Raw genomic sequence first — 17170 nt, 5'->3', positions numbered from 1 at the left:
TTACGCTACAGGAATAAACGAACTTATTTCTCGTTGGCAAAAATGTGTTGATTGTAATGGTTCCTATTTTGATTAATAAAGATGTGTTTGAACCTAGTTATAATGATTTAAAATTCACGGTCTGAAACCACAATTACGTGTGCATCAACCTAATAACACTTGGTGTTGTCAGTCTTTTAAATTTCAGCCAATCGAGTGGGTGTGAAGTTGTCTCAAGAGAGTGTTTATTAACTAAACGAGTAAGTAAATGCTTACTGGGTCCCCGCGTCAAAAGTGATGGGGCTGGGGTTCAGTTTGTGTCCTATCTGCTCTGTTGTGGAGGGCCTCTTTGAAGCGGTACATTTGAGCAGGAACTCGGGTGATGAGAAGGGGCAGCCCTGGAAAGATGTGGGGAAAGGGCATAATAGGCAAAGGGCACAGCAAAGGCCTGGAGGTGGGAGCATGCCTAGTGCACACAGGCAGCAGTGAGGAAGCTTGAGTTGCTGCAGCAGAGAGCAAAGGAGCCAAGGTTGGTGAGGTCATGGGGTCAGATGGTGTCTTAGTCAGCTTCGGCTCCCATAACAAAGTACCGCAGCTTAACCACAGACATTTCTTTCCTCACAGGTCTGGATGCCAGAAATCCAAAATCAAGGTGTCAGCAGGTTTGGTTTCTTCTGAGGTCTCTCTCCTTGGCCTGCAGATGGCTGTCTTCTGGCTCTGTCCTCACATGTTCTTTCCCTCTGTGTGTATACATGTCTGTCGTAATCTGTTCTTATACCAACACTAGTCCTATTGGTCTAGGGCCCATCCATATGACTTCATTTAACTTAAATCACCTCTTTGGAGACCCTATCTCCAAATACAGTCAATTCTGACAGACTGGGGGGTTAGGACTTCAATATATGAATTTAGGGGGAACACAGTTCGACCCAGAACGGATGGCTTTTGCTCTCAGGGAGGTGGGGCCTGGGGGAGTATTGAGCAAGACGAGACAAGATCTGATTTGCATGTTAATAGGATCCCTCTGGTACCAAGGCAGGGAGAAGGACAGACTGCAGGGGGCAAGAGGGAGACCAGTGAGGAAGCTACTGCAATATCCAGGCTGGACCTGGGTTGTGGAGTAGGTGGAGAGTAGGGCTCAGACTCTTACCATGTTTGGGACATGGAGTCATCAGGTTTCCCCAAAGGAAGATTGATGGAGGAGTGGGAAAAGGAACAGGAAATGAGGGGAATTAAGGTTGGGGCTGAGGGAGGTGCCCGCTTCTCCTTCCTTCCGGCCTGATTCCTTATCCACTAAGTGCCTACTGTGTGCAGCTACCGTGTGGGTGAGGAAGGTGAGGCCTGGAGCAAGAATCCAGGCCACAAAGCATGCTGACTCGGGCCTTCTGCTCCTCCAGGCCTCCCTCCTTCCTCCTGGCGTAGGAGCCTGACCCCCTCTTGGACAAACATCTTGAGGCCGTTTCCGCCTCGCCTGCCCGGAGCCCCAGCCTGACCTGAACAAACACTCGGGACCTGTGCTTCCGGCCTCAGCTCTGGGAAAAGCCCAACCAGGGGCTGTTCAGGTCAACCGTGGAGGGGAGTGAGAAGGAGGGGGTACGCAGGCCCCTGCACAGGGGTCTGCCCAGCCTGCCCTGGGGGCCTCCTGCTGCTTCTGGAGCCATCAGCCCAGTGCTCGGCCTTCAGCTTCTCCATCCATAAAATGGGCCTAATTATACCCACCTCAGAGGACTAGGGAAATGGAAAGCACTGCCCTGGCCTGGCACCATGAGGGGTAATGCTGCCCTACAGGGCTGAGAGGCTTGGGGAAGTGAGGTCCTAAGGGACCCCCTTAAGGGACCCTAGTGCTAGAAGGGGCCAGATTTCACTTTCCCTCTTGTGGCCTCCCCATTCTTGTTCCCATTTTCTGAAGTGTCCTATGAGGTTGCACCTTCCGTCCTGTTCCTGTCAGTTCAGAGCCTCTGGTGTCCCTGTCAGAGGCTGGGGGTGGCGGCAGGAGTGGACATTCCTGACGATGTAAAATAAGTGAAAATCGTTGACTGTGAGCAGTGAGTTCCCTGTCCCTGGAAGTGTGAACAGAGGCAGCTGGATGTGTGGGAGGTGACCTCGCCAACATTTCCTCATTGACTACTCGGACAGCCCTGTGAAGTGGGCAAGCTAGTGGGTTCTGGGGTCAGAAAGACCCAGGTTCAAATCCCAGTTCCTCTGTGTGACTAGGTGCTCAGTTCTATGAATATGGAGCGGAAGCGGCTCCTTCCTCTGCTGGTTGGAGACTAAGTGAAATGATGGTGGAACAGCACCAGCACCCGCAGCTCTCGGTCACTGTGGAGCTATGTGGGGGTGCACAGAGGTATTTGCCCCCTCCATGGCCAAGAGAGACTGGGTCTCCTTTCTCCACTTTGCTGGGGGTTCTGGCTAATCCACCATGCAAGCCCTCTAACTGAAAATGTTGCCAGATAAAGACTCCTCAGCTGGGGTTGGATTTTGTTTTTGTTTTTCAGGCAGGATCTGGGAGCGGAAAAAATGGAATATTTTTTCCTTCAGAGCAGTTTCTCCTCATCTGAAAGCTGTAGGGCTGGATTCCCACCTCGCCTTCCGGGCTTGGTGTTCCAAGGAGTAGCCAGGACAGGATGGGCGTGGGTGGGAGAGGTCAGGGTGGGACGATCTGGGCACGAAGGGTGAAGAAAGGGCTAGCAGCAGGGAAAGACCTGCTGTGCTCCTTCCTGCCTCTGGATCGTTGCTTATACTCTTCCTCCCACCCCCACCCCACATCTTCCCCAGTTGTTAGTGCATGTGCCTCTCTGAGATCAGGCATCACCTCCTCCAAGAAGCCCTCCTTGACCACCTCCACCAAGGTATCAGCACCTTCACGCTCTTATTAAGCTACAATCCATCTTCCACTGTGGGCTGGTTGTGTTGCTGTAGGGCTCTCTCCTCTGCATGAGACTCTGAGCTCAGCACAGGGCCTAAAGATGGCCCTCAGTGGACACCAGCAGAGTAGAGCATGGAAACAGAGACCCAGTCTCTGCCCGGTTGTCCTATCAGTTCAAAGGTCTTGATCTGGGAGAGGAAAGCCAGGAGGGGAGAGTCAGACTCACATGGGAGGGCCAGGGCATCTCGATTGGGGGTGTAGGCACAAAGAGGGTGTGGATGGGACACCACACAACGGTTGGACTCAACCACCCTGGCTGTGTGACTTTGGGCAGTGAGTTCTCCCTGGGCTTTCAGTTTCCTTCTCAGTAAAATGGGGATAACAGCACCCCCTGGCGAAACTAACTTGAAAGGCACCAGCACAAGGCCTAGGGGGTACCTTGCAGGCGCTTTAACCAGTTTAGCAAGGGCAGGACCTGGGGTTGGTGCCAAGGTGGTGGGGTCTCTTAGCTGGATAAGCCCAGGGCATGGAGGTAAAAATAGAGCCCTAGACCCATAAATTACCCGAGCCACTCAGCTACTAATGCTAAAATTAGTGCGACCACCTCCCTCCTGCCTTCTTCCAGCATCCTCTGCAAGGAGGCCGAGGGTCCTGCAAATGGAAGTGAATTATGGGCAGGGGGGACTCGAACCTGCTGTAAATCACGCTGTGCTGCAGCGTTTAAGAGCCTTTTCTGAGGATCCTCACTTAACCTCTTGGCCCCTCGCCAATCACGCGGGGACCAGCATTGGGTGGGCACACGAAACAAGGCTCCAGCTTAGGCTCCCCATGCCCAAGTCCCATTGGTGGCCTTGAGGGCTGTGAGGAGAGGGGGACTGGAACCAGGGAAGAGGAGGCAGAGGGAGGTACCTCCTGGACAGACACCTGCACCGTTCTGGCGGGGTGATACGTAGGAGGGCTTGCCTGCAGAGAGTAACGCTAACCGGGTATCCCACCTTACGCACATGGCAGGCAGCCCATGTCCCTCAAATAGCAGCCCACGTTTACACAGTGCTCCTCGTGTGCCCGGCTCTGCCCCGAGTTAATGCTCCACGACAACCAGGAGAAACTGAGGCACTGAGCAGGGCAGTGACCTGCTGGGAAATTGCAGAGCTGGAGTTCCACCGATGCTGCTTTTCAAAGGAGCAGGACCTGCAGTTCACTCAGGTGAGTCCAGCCATGGAAGTTGTGGTGGGTGGGAGGGTCTGGGGTGGGCAACTCTTCCTGAGTGGGCAACCCCAGACAGGTAGCCAGCTGCTCTGCGCCGCTGGCTCCCATTAGCAGAATGGAGCTGCAGGGAAGCCAAAGGTTCTGGGCTGGGCAGCCAGCAGTCTGAGTGTCCTCATGAAAGCCCCTGGGCCCCACCACTTCCCCTGGCAGGTGCAGCTGTGAGCTAATTCCCTTTGGCCTCTTGATTCCCTATAAAAATCCACCAGAACTCACATCCCCTAACCCATGGCTTCTGTCCCATGTTTATTTTTAACACAAATAATATGCATTATTTGAGGAAACTTAGAAAATTCAGACACAAAGAAAAACTTCAAACACCCCTCCCCACCCAGAAGTCATAACCTGGCAAGGCAAGGCATCTGGGGTGCTTTCCTGCCTCATTCTGCCTCTCCTGGACCTCGTGACCCAGGGTACACACCCTCAGTGGCTGGGTCTCCCCCATCTGTAGCTGCATGGCCCATCCAAGGCCAGGACCTGGGGTGGGGCTCGGGCCTCCGAAGCCCTTGGTTCCTTTTGGAGCAGAGGGTGCCCAACGCTGCCCATGGACACCAAAGGGGAAGTGAGAATGGAGGGGCAGGGATGGGGTGTCTCAGGTCCAGTAGAAGAAGTGAAAGTACCCGAGTCCTCCCAGCTCTGACAGGCCTGCCTGCAGTGGGCCAGCACGGCCCCTTGTTTGGGATAGAGGGTCCCAGGGTGGTACACTTACTACCCAGCCAATACCATCCTTGGGGTCCCCGGAGCCCCAGGCCGCGATACAGTAAGGAAAGGGGTTCTCCAGCTCCCTGTCCGGGCCCCACCTTAGGAGCACCTTCTGAGCCTCTGGAGCACCTTCAGACCCCTGGCTTTGCCCCCAGCCTGGCCAGCCGCACCTCTTGAGTGAGTTCGGGGATATTTGGGCCAGCGGGAAGGCACTAGATTGGCTCTGGTTTCACGTAGAGACTGACCTAGGACGAGGTCAGGCAGGCCTGCTCCATCCAGGGCCTCAGACACCTCCCCCCAACTTTCTCGGTGGCTGCCTCTGGGCCAGTTGTGGAGTCCCCTGAGTCCCCTGAATTCCCTGAGCAGTCTCCACTGTAACACAGAGCTGGATTCAAGTACTGTGCTATCTTCTGCGGACATGGCGAGCTCCTGCTTCTTTTGGGCCTTCTGTAAAATGGGGCCAGTGAGACTCTGTGTTTGTGTGGGGAGTACATAAAATAAGTGTAGGACCAGCCTGGAGGGGCCCAGGATGGGTTGGGAGGTTTGGGCATGTGGCCGGGGACTCCTTCCCACTGGCCAGGCCCAGGTGTGGCCGATAATGGGCTGGGTGGCCGAATCTGCTGACCTCATCGTCTTCCGCTGGGGTCCCACAGGCTGTCTGTCTTGCTAGGGAGAGGGTCTCCCCTCCTATCCTTTTCCTCCAGGCCTCCTTCCTGCTTCCCGGGGCTGAGGCTGGGCCCTTCCGTCCAGGCGCTCATCAATCGCACCCGAGGTGCCAAGCATCCGGCCTGCCTTCTCAGGCCATGATTCACTTCCTGTTTCCTGGAGCTGGAAATAGCTTCCCCTGGATGCTGGGGGCTCCCTCCCCAGACAGCTGCTGCAAGTCTCCACCAGTGTGCCCCCACCCAGGCCTGCGCATGTACCACTGATTACCCAAGTCTGTGTTCTGCTGGACACTAACCCAGCCCCAGAATCCACCTGTTTCTCATGTAAGGATGTAGGAGCACCTATTGGGGGTCTGGCCTTGGGGCCGCAGCAGTGAACTAGAGAGAGGAGGACCTGTCCTCAAGGCACCTGCAAATCATCACATTAACCAAATAATCACATCACTAGTGTGCCTGGTGCAAGGATGTCTGACCACAGAGCTGAGCCGGGAAGCAAGAGGGACAGCCAACAGGGTGTTGGGTCCAGCAGGAGTGCCTGTGTACCTGGAGTGGGGCCTCCTGCCACCCAGAGACCATGGGTAAGGAAAAAGGAATGCGGCTTTATCCCAAGAGCTTTTGCAGGGTTTCAAGTCGGAGAAAAACAGCATAAACAGATTTGCAATTTGAAAATATTCCTCAGTCGGCTTCATGGATAAATGATTCGGGAGAGGCAGGAGGAAGGCAGCAGGAAAGGGAGCAGGAGGAGGTGTCCAGGCAGGAGGGGGTGAGGATCAGACCTAAGCAGTAGTCTCAGACTGATGGGCGATGATTAAGGGGTGACTTCTGGATAGGTGGGAGGAAGGCACAGGGCACTCGGGTGCCTCCCAGGTTCTGCCTTGAACACACTGCAGTGGGGGCCTGGGGTTGAGTCCAGGCTGTGTCACTCATTCATTTGTGGCAGGTCACTTGACTTTACCATGCCTCACTTCCCCTGTCTGTGAAAAGGGTATAATAAAAGCACCCCCCTTCTCAGGTGGTTGCTGTAAGGGATAAATATAAAAATCCATGTGAAGCTCTCAGAAGGGTGCCTGCTCCTGGGACGCCTCAATAAACATTAGCTACTTTTATTCCAAAAGTATTTTTCTACCTCAGGCCTTGTATGTCTTGACCCTCTGCCATGTGCCAGGGGCTGTGTAAAAGGTGACGAGGAGCCAATGAGTCGGAGAGGTGCAGCCTCACCCCCAATTTCCACATGGGGAAACAGAGGCTGGGAGAGAGAAGGGCTCTCTCTGTTCAAGGTTCCACAGTTGGGAAGTGGTGAAGCAGGATGTGAACCGGGATCCCTTTGGCCCCATAGTCTCTCATGCTGCAGGGCCCCCCAACATACCCTTCCTGTGCCCTGGTCCTGATTTGGGGGAATGGAGGGGAGGCTGATATGGTGGCCCTGTAAATTTCAACCCAGCTAAACCATGTCCTCATAAGAAAACCTACATTTTAGGTGTATAAACCCTCCCCAGGCTAGGGCAGGGGGTGTCGACCTTCTCTGGCAGGTGGGGACATCTGCAGGAGGCCGGGGTGAGATGGAAGGGAAGAAGGTCAAGGCTTCCCTGGAACTGTATAGAGAGGATAGCAGCCAAGAAAATGATGGAGAACATTCGCTCATCTCCGCTTTCATTCATTCATCCATTCATTCATTCATTCATTCATTCATTCACCCATCCTTGTACGCCTAGTTTGAGTCTAACCTTCTACCTGGTGGTGCAGAGGATACAGGTATGCCCTCAACAAAAGCCAGCTTCTGAGATGCCTCCCGGCTGGTGAGGGAGCCAGAGCAACAGACACATTGTCACCTGGTGTGGGTGCTCCGATGGCATTATGGGTGCCCCGGGAGTCCAGGGGAAGAGGTCTAACCCAGCCTGGGAAGTCTGGGAAGGCTGCCTGTGAGAAGAGAGGCCAGAGCTGAGTCCTGGAGACATCGCTAGGGGGACAGGGCAGGGAGGGAAGTTCGGGGTTGTAGCGGGATTTAGTCTGCACGCCAGGGACTCGGGCTGCTGGGCCTTTGGGACTCAGATTCTAAGGAGGCATGGGGAAGTCCCGGGAGAAGTACAGGCAAAGGAAGGCGGCTCGTCCTGTGGTCAGTGAAGACTGCTTTTGAGTATCATAAGGGGTGGCGTCACCCAAAAGTCCCTAAAGAACCGGTTCCTAGTTCCTCAATGGAGGGGACTTTGGCCCGGCTAAGTAATCACTGGGCTGGGCTGCCCAAGGTTAAAGCTGGACCATCCAAGGTCAGAGGTGGGACCATCCAAGGTCAGAGGTTAGCCACACGAGACCAGGCTGAAACCTACAAAGCAGAGAGAGGGATATTGAAGGTTGATCATAAAAATCATGGAATTTCATGAGGAAACCCACGACCAATGCTGGGGCAGCAGGGTCAGGTCCAGTGGCCTTAACAGAGAAGGTCTTGCTGGCCTCTAAGCGGCCGAATGCCCAGCGTGAACCACAGACTGGGGGCCCACAGCAGCCCTTGCGTACATCCCCTCACATCGGCCTGTTACACGTGGAGACCTTTGCTTGCACACTCTTCCTCCACATGTAACCAGATCCCCATCCGTGTACACAAGTACCCTGACGTCACTGCACACACAGGAACAGTCACGCCCCTGCCCACACACACATCTCCTCACATGTGTGCCCATCTCCCCCTACCCCACCCGGCCCACATGCACACACCAGGAACAGCTCCCAGATGGGGCTCCTACAGGTTGGTGCTTTGGGGGAAGCTCATTACCAGGGCAGCCCCCTGGGGCCGCCATGACTCCTTCCTGGCAGCTGGCAGCTGGGCCAGCAGGCTTAGCCCCACCCTCGCTGGCAGCTGCCTGTGAGAAGGCCCTCCTTTAGGGCCCTCGGTCTGGGATGTGCAGGCAGGGTAGAGTCTATGGGGCAGAGTCTGCGCACAGTGACCGTGGGGGCCCCTCAAACAACACCTACAAAATGAGTTCTGGTTCCCCCACCAACCTGCTTGTCCTCCAGGCCTCTGTGACTCAGAAAGAGGACCCCCCATGTTGGTGAAGCCCAAGACCTGGCAATTTCCCACCTGGAGACTCCCTCTCCTCATCCTCACCCCAACATCCCAACACCCCAGTTCTGGTGAGCCCACCGCCTAATTAGCCCTCGTCTCATCTCCTTTCTCCTCTGTCTCTGCCACCACCTGACCAGGCCCCTGTCATTGCCTGGCCTCCTTCAATCTATTTTGATCCTGCCCCTTCCCTCTGAAAGCCATTTACAATATCCTGAGGGCTCTCCCTGGCCCTGCCCTGCCCTCTAATTCCTCGCTACACTGCAGATCTCAGCTCAAGGGTCACCGCCTCAGGGAAGCCTGTGCGGACCCCAAGATGGGTTCAAGTTCCCCTACAAGAAACTCGTTGAACCACCTGGCATCGCTCCTTCATAGGACTGCTGGCCCTTTGCAGTTATGGAATTATTTATATGATTAAAGACTGTCTCCCCCATGAGGCTGGGCTAAGGACAGGGACCATGCCTGTGGGGTCCCCATAATATCCCCAGTGTCTGGCACATAGTAGGTGCTTAGTCAATGGTTGTTGAGTGAATAAATGGTTTTTGAGTGAATAAATGTCTTTCCATTGGGAAAGACATGTCCTCATACTGTGTAATAAACTATTTGATGGGAGGAGCTTCTAATATTGCTTCAGGGCTCAAGGAAAACTTCTTAGAAGAAGGGCCATTTAGACTGGGCTTTGAAGTTTGCCTACGAGTTTATTAGGAAGGAGGTGACATTTGGGCTGGGTCCTGAAGGCTGCATACAAGTTTACCAAGAAAACAAGGGAGGAAACATCTTCTCTGGACACTGGGTTCTCTTTAGGGACTTGTGTAGGCCATGGGCAAGTTAGGCCTGGGCCCTTCTCATCCATGCCAGCCTCTCCCATACGCCCTGGGTGCAGCTGAATGGCAGGAACATCTCAGTTGCCCTGAGGATTGACCCAATTCATGAGTGTGCTCAATACATAGCAAGTGGTCAGCCAGAGTCGGGGCAGTCTCAGCATCGCTTCAGTTTCAGGCTGTGCCTGGAGAAGGATTTCCCTCTTTGGGGCCTCCTGTTTGCATACCTCCGGCGATGGGCACTCACTCCCTTGCAGGGCAACCCTTTCCCTTTTCTGACTCAGCAATGTTTTCAGAAGACAAGCATTCAGGTCAACCAAGTGGTGAGGTTTGGGGTCAGCTGGAAGGGAGAGGGGTCTGGTGGGGTAACAGGCTCACCTGGATTTCAGCCCTTAGCTGCCTGTCCATCAGCAGCTCTGATGCTTCCAGGAACGGTTTCATCCCCACCATGGTCTCCCAGGGATCATCAAAGGTGGGAACCAAGTTCTTAGAAGTTTATTGGGGCATAAAGGGGGTCAGGATTTTGCAAGGATTGGCTGGGGAGGGTCTAGGGCACAGTGGGTACTCAGCCTATATGACGCCCCATATTCCTCAGCTTTGGGCTTTCTGGCCTCCCTGTGGCTCCCATCATTGGGGACGCATTCATGGAGCACCTACGGTCTGCTTAGGGGTTGCCTGCCCCCAGCCTGCCCCAGGCGCTGTCCCCTGGAGATGGTGGCAGCCTGGGAATGTGGGTGGGGGCCCCTGTGGCGGTGGCTGCTGGACAGAAGCCTCAGTGTGGAGCTGCTGCGGTCCTTTCCCGGGCCCAGACCCATGACTGGATGTCTGAGAATGCCGCCCATTATCCGACTCACAGAGCACAAAGGGGCCACGCTGGGGCTCAGCAGGCCAGACGCCTGGGATGGGTGCACGGGGGCTCTGGGTCCTCACCACAGAGGGCAAGGACACACTGGAGTCGAAAGGGCTGCTCTCACACGCAGGAATGAGAACCATTTCCTCCAGCCCCACAGGAGACAAAGACAGGGAAAAACGACCAGGGGCTCATCCCCTCAGGCAAGGGCAGGCCACCCCTCCTGAGCCCTGAAACCAGACCTAGAAGGCCATGACACCCTCCCCGCTGCCAGCAGTGGAGGGGATCCAACAGAGGTGGGGGGAACATTCTAGAACTCTGGAGGGGGGCAAAACCCCTAGACTCCCGCAGCATCTGCAGTGGGGAAACACCAACAGCCATGCCAGCAGCACCAACTGTCTACATTTGAAACACATTAGCATGGTGGGTGCTGTCTCCTCAGTGCTGCCATTTGAGGGTCACCCTGGCTCCTCCTGGGCCACTCAGTGGGACACAGTAGCCATGACAGGAGATCTGGTGTGGAGGGAGTAGGGGTCATTTCAGGCTACTTATTTGCTGTGTGACCTCAGGCAGGCCTCTAGGCCTCTCTGAGTCTTGGTTTATGAGAAGAGGGGAGGGAGACCCAGTGGAGGGTTAATTAAATGAGGTGAGCTTATGCATCTGAGCCCTACTGGCGCCGGCACCAACAATGCACCTCAGTGGCAGTTGCCATGAGGATGATATCATTACTGGGGTCTGGGGAACTCTCCTGAGTGGGGTACAGTTGATTGGCTTGAGGATTCTGAGGGAAGGAGCCCTGTGTTTCAGAGCTGGAAAGTCAGTGGATACCACACTTCCTGACATGCTGGGTGCTGTGACACTTGTATGTTTTTCCATCCTCATAGCAGCCTTGTGAGGTGGATTATATTCCCCTTTTACAGATAAGGAAACTGAGGTTCAAAGAGAGGTGGTGCCACCGAGGCCACATAGGTGGCTAGGGGCAGAGCTGGGCCTGGAAATCAGGTCTCAACTTCAAGGCAAGAGTTAGAGGAACGCAGTAGTCAAGAGCACGGTTTGGAGGCTGGCAAGCTGTGCCCTGTAGGCAAGTGGTGACACCTCCCTGACCTTCAATGTCCCATCTGTAAAATGGGGCTGATAAAACCCACCTCTCAGGCTGCTCCAGGAGGAAATGAGATGGATAAAGCCCGAAAGAAGCCTCAGTGATGGTTTCTGGCACTATCAAGACTCAGGCTGGGGGTGCTGAGCTGTACCAGAGGATTTTGTTTCCAGCACCTTCCTATCACCAAGGCAGTGCTCTGAGCAGTCAGTGTGTCAGGAGCGTTTCCTGCAGGGAAAGTGTTCTCTGAGGCCAGGCCCAAGTGACAGGAGGGCAGGAGCCCCCCTCCTCCCAGTGCAGCCCTGGCCCCACTGTTATTTTTTCCAATTGTAGAAGACAAACATTTCCTCCTTCTCACAGTCCTGCTCTGCGTAGCCAGAGAGCTGAGGATGGACAGGGCGGCCTGGGGAGTCCCCACCCAGGCCCGGCCTGCTGTCTCTGGGCCAGCCTGGCCACTGACCCCTAGGGTAAGGACCAGGCAAGGACCTGCCCCACCAGAGCCACCATGTCCTCATCTACAAAGGCGCTAGGTTACATCAACGTTTCCCAATTGTCAGGTGTTTTGTACCACCTGGATTATGACCTACTTCATGTTTGTCTTGAAGTTAATTTACATTTTAAAAACTTCAATAAATGCATATATCAAGCAAGCTTTACATCATTATTGTACTTGGAAAACCAGTATCATTTGCCAAAACCAGAAAATAACTGAAAATATTACAAAGAAAACAAGGAGCTGTAAGTAAATTCTAGAATGCTGATGTCAACAGTGCTGAGCTTGAGACCTTCTCTGTATTAAAAATGGACAATGACAAATGTTAGAGAGGCATTAAAGACACATTAGCTCCAAACGGAGAACTCTCCTTGATATAATCAGAAGGCTTGAACAAAAACTGTAAAGGGTCTGAATCACAATGTGATACGGGGTTAGCTAGTAGTTAATCCACGGTTGGTTAATCTGAGTTCGTTAATTCAGAGTTAGCTAATGTTGGGTGCCACCTAACCCACTTCCCAGGTAGTGCCCATCTCCCCTTGGTTCCCTCTTAAATCTCTTCTGAGAGGACACCCCACTGCATCTCAGCAAGGCCAGGGAAAATGTGGGTTCATTCGGTCCTTCCTTCCTTCATTCATTCATCCAAGAGTTATCAGCACCTCCTCTGCCCAGTCAGGAGTACAGGGTGGCTGCCACCATGACCCATTTTGGCCTGAAGAAGTTCTCAGCTAATGGGCAGAGAGGAGAAAGCACAGGATCTGGAGACAGGTCTGAGTTTAAATCCTAACCTTGCTAATGCCCCTCAGTTTCTCCCTCTGTGAAATGAGTTCAGTGATCCCAGCTTTTGTCAGCTGGCTGTGAGGATGGCATGAGATCGTGCAGGGCAGTGCCGTACTCCACTAGCTGCTGTGGGGCTCATGACAGGAAGTGAGGTGCTGATGGGCCATTGCTCAATGCAAGGAGAGAGAACTGGTGTTTGCCCAGTACATGTGATTTGCCAGCATTGTGTTTTCTAGTATGTTATGTTCTTCACATCTCACAACCTCCCAGGAGCCAGTGTGCTATTATGATTGTCCTTGTTTTACAATGAGGAAACTGAGGCTCAGAGAAGGCAAGTGCCTTGCCCTGGGCCACACAGCATTTTGATTTCCAGCTTATCAGGACACAGACTCTGGCCAAGCCCTCTGCAGTCTAAACTGGCCCTGCATTCCCCCAGCCCAGGGCAGCTCCTGCCTAGCACCCAGCTTGGCAGGTAGTTTTGTGTCCAAAGCGCCCAGAACCATCTTGCACTATGCACCAGATTGAGAAGCAAGAACAGAGCATTATCCTCAGGGCTCGGTGGGGGGAGCTGCAGGATGCAGCAAGATGAGCTGGAGACAGGAAGGAAACTAGGAGGGGTAAGAGAGAGGGAGAGGGGTGGGGATAGGGAGGGAGACAGAGAGAGACAGACACAGAGAGAGACAGAGAGATACCACACAAAGAGACAGACTGTGGAAGGAGAGGGAGATGGGAAGAGACTGGGAGAGAGAGAGAGACAAAGAGAGAAAAACTGGGAGGAGCAAGAAGACAGAAACAGAGATGGCGTGGGGAAGGCTAGAGAAAAATAAGACTGAAGGTAGACAGACAGCTGGACTGATGGGGGAGGGCTCCGCGGAGGGGTGGGGTGGGGTGGGGCGGGGTGCACTAGGGCAGGCAGCCTCCTGCACAACAGCTAGGCTCCCCAGTCTGCTCTCAAGGGTGGCACAACACAAGCACTCCTTACCGGAGATGGAGGTGGGGTTATCATTCCTACAGGGCTGTCCCAAGTGGCCTCGAGCCCAGGAGGACGGAGTGCCAGAAGCAGAGCCTCCGATTTCCTGCAGCTGAACACTCCTGGTTATCAAAAGTGACCAGACCTGGGGGATGGCGGGTGGGGTGAGGGGTGGGAGAGGCAGGCGTGCTGGGCAAATGCTGATGGCAGGAAGGCAGGGTGTTGGGCAAGGGAAGTGGGGGAAGGCTGTAGGCCTGGCTTTTCCTGCCTACCCTATGGGGCACAGAGAAGCCCCCTGTCCTTCCTTCCTGGCCAAGTGGGAACAAGTGAGGTGAGGCCAGGCTACCCTCAGAGCAAGGGCCCGGGGGAAACATGTGACAGCCAGGAGTCTGATGGGAGTTCCCCCTCCAGTTCTGAGAGGCCAGAGTTGGCTTGGGGCCGGGGATGGGTTGGGGTGGTTTCAAAGCCAACAGAGTCTGTCTTTCACACATAGTAGTTCTGCTCCTTGTGAGCTGTGCCTCTCTGGCCAGTCCCTTGTCCTCTTAAGCCTCAGGTGCTACATCTGTAAGGTGGGATCATAATAGTACCAGCCTCAAAGGTTGGTTGTGAAGAGGGCGGGAGCCAACTCAGGTAGAATGCTTGGCACAGAGCCTGGCACGCAAGCCCTGTTTGAGCACCCACCGTGGCCAGATGTGGTGTGGCCTCCTTACATGGGCTCTCACTGCTTGCCTCTCCCATCCCACTGCCTACCTGCTCCTTCCAAGTGAAAGACTCATCCCAGTGCCAGCTCATGTGGCTGATTTTCCACTAAATCTGAGAGGATTTTAGGTCCTTCCGGAGTCCCCCACAAAGGGGAAGTGCCTCCTGGTGAACAGCGGTGACAGGAGAGCATCAGCCCTCAGGGCCGAGGCCTCACTCTAGGTGTGGCCAGCCCAGGCTGCCCGCAGCCCGCACATGCTCCAACAAGGTTCTCTCTCCATTTTCCTGATTTATATGCCTGACCCTTGAGCTCTGTCCTTGTGTCCCACCACTTATAAAACTCCTTTTATGGGGCTGGGGTTTGGGGGGACAGATCATGTGGAATGAGGAGGTGGTGCCACCAGCTTTGCTGGCCCTGGGGGTGCCCAGGCCTGGGGCCTAAGGCCCGGACAGCGCCCCGCAACAGGGAGTTAAAGGGGAGAGACTGAGTGTGAGACGGAGAGGGCTGTGGAGCAGGAAGGCTGAGAGGCAGCGAAGGGGGGACAGGCAGGGACGGGGGAGAGAGGGGTCCGGGGGAGGGGAGACAGGCAGGGGGTTCTACGGGGAGGGGGCCGAGAAGCCACGGAGAGTAAGCCAGAGACAGAAAAACGGAGGAGGGAGAGCGAATGCGAGGGGAGAAACGAGGAGGAGACCCAGAGACTGAGAAAAAGAGACAACACGTACGGGGCGGGGAGGAGGGGGGAGACAGAGACAGAGACAGAGACCCGAGACACGGAGAGACAGACACAGGGGCGGGTGGGATAGAAAGAGGAAGAAAAACAGAAAACCAGCCCGAGAGACGGGCCGAGCGGCCAGGAGGGAGGAAGAGAGAGGAACAGCGACGGAGGCGGAGGCCGCGCCGGGGAAGAGCCACGCCGCGCGGGAGGGTCCTGGAGGGCGCGGGGCGGCAGACCCGCCGTCCGCGGAGCCGAGGCCGTCGGCCGGAGGCGGGGCCGGGCCGGGCGGGGCGGGCGGGCCCCCGGGGGCGCGGGACGGGGCTCTAGGGGGGGTGGGCGGGGGGCGGGCGGGGGCCCGGGGGCGGGGCGCGGCCGGGCGGGGCGCGGCGCGAGGGCGTGTCCGCAGCGGAGCCGCCCCCGCCCCGCCCCCGGCTTGCGCGGCGCGGCTGAGCGGGGCCGGGGCGCCGGGGCCGGGGGCGGCTGGCGCGGGCAGGAAGCGCCTCGCGGCCCGGGCCCGCCCCCCGCCTCCCGCCGCCTCCGGGCTCCCGGCTCCCGGCTCCCGGCCTCGCCGCGCCCCATGCACTCGCCGCGCAGCGCAGCCCGCGCACGCCCGGATGGCTCGTCGCGCCGCGGGCGGCGCACCCCTTAGCGCCCCGGCCGCCGCGGCCAGCCCCCCGCCGCCGCGCCCGCCATTCCGGGCCCCGCCGCCCTGCCCGCTGCTGCTGCTGCTGCTGCTCCTGGGGGCGGCGCGGGCGAGCGCCCTGGAGATCCAGCGCCGCTTCCCTTCGCCCACGCCCACCAACAACTTCGCCCTGGACGGCGCGGCGGGAACCGTGTACCTGGCGGCCGTCAACCGCCTCTACCAGCTGTCGGGCGCCAACTTGAGCCTGGAGGCCGAGGCGGCCGTGGGGCCGGTGGCCGACAGCCCGCTGTGTCACGCCCCGCAGCTACCGCAGACCTCGTGCGAACACCCGCGGCGCCTCACCGACAACTACAACAAGATCCTGCAACTGGACCCCGGCCAGGGCCTGGTGGTCGTGTGCGGCTCCATCTACCAGGGCTTCTGCCAGCTGCGGCGCCGGGGCAACATCTCGGCCGTGGCCGTGCGCTTCCCGCCCGCCGCGCCGCCCGCCGAGCCCGTCACCGTGTTCCCCAGCATGCTGAACGTGGCGGCCAACCACCCGAACGCGTCCACCGTGGGGCTGGTGCTGCCTCCGGCCGCTGACGCGGGGGGCAGCCGCCTGCTGGTGGGCGCCACGTACACCGGCTACGGCAGCGCCTTCTTCCCGCGCAACCGCAGCCTGGAGGACCACCGCTTCGAGAACACGCCCGAGATCGCCATCCGCTCCCTGGACGCGCGCGGCGACTTGGCCAAGCTCTTCACCTTCGACCTCAACCCTTCCGACGACAACATTCTCAAAATCAAGCAGGGCGCCAAGGAGCAGCACAAGCTGGGCTTCGTGCGCGCCTTCCTGCACCCGCCCGACCCGCCGCCGGGCGCCCGGTCCTACGCGTACCTGGCCCTCAACAGCGAGGCGCGCGCGGGCGACAAGGACAGCCAGGCGCGGAGCCTGCTGGCGCGCATCTGCCTGCCCCGCGGCGCCGGCGGCGACGCCAAGAAGCTCACCGAGTCCTACATCCAGCTGGGCCTGCAGTGCTCGGGCGGCGCGGGCCGCGGCGACCTCTATAGCCGCCTGGTGTCGGTCTTCCCCGCGCGTGAGCTGCTCTTTGCTGTCTTCGAGCGGCCCCAGGGGTCCCCCGCGACTCGCGCGGCTCCAGCCGCGCTCTGCGCCTTCCGCTTTGCGGACGTGCAGGCCGCCATCCGCGCCGCGCGCACCGCCTGCTTCGTGGAGCCCGCGCCCGACGTGGTGGCTGTGCTCGACAGCGTGGTTCAGGGCACCGGGCCGGCCTGCGAGCGCAAGCGCAACATCCAGGTACGCCAAGCAGTGGGGGTGCGGGGGACCAACCCGGGGCTCCCGAGGGAGAGCGTGCGGGTCCCTCGGCGGGATGTGCGCTGAGCGGGTCACTGGTGCGAGCGTGCTGGGACCCAGATGTGCGTGTGTGGGGACACAGGTGTGTACTCTGGGCCACGGGTGCATTTGCGGGGACCTAGGTGTACTTCCGAGGATACGTGTGTCAGCTGATGTGGGCGCTGGGGCGAATATGGTCCAAGTGTGCGCGTACTCAAGTGAGTGCTAGGTTACAGGTG

General features: G+C 57.2%; 1 protein-coding gene across 2 annotated transcripts in view; it reads left to right on the top strand.

Annotated features, from left to right (window-relative positions):
* The first annotated feature begins 15569 nt into the window (after positions 1-15569).
* PLXND1 (plexin D1) overlaps positions 15570-17170 on the top strand; it is a 49997-nt gene continuing 48396 nt past the window's right edge. For both annotated transcript variants that reach the window (XM_081073321.1, XM_081073320.1), the window contains exon 1: positions 15570-16895. In XM_081073321.1, the coding sequence (XP_080929447.1) occupies positions 15576-16895 (1320 nt within the window). In that variant the 5' untranslated portion in view covers positions 15570-15575. The remainder of the gene's footprint in view (positions 16896-17170) is intronic.

The sequence above is a fragment of the Rhinolophus hipposideros genome, assembly GCF_964194185.1.
Source record: "Rhinolophus hipposideros genome assembly, chromosome: 14".
NCBI classification, from domain to species: Eukaryota; Metazoa; Chordata; class Mammalia; order Chiroptera; family Rhinolophidae; genus Rhinolophus; species Rhinolophus hipposideros.
The sequence above is the reverse complement of the archived record's forward strand: the minus strand, read 5'-3'. Positions and strand labels throughout refer to the sequence as shown.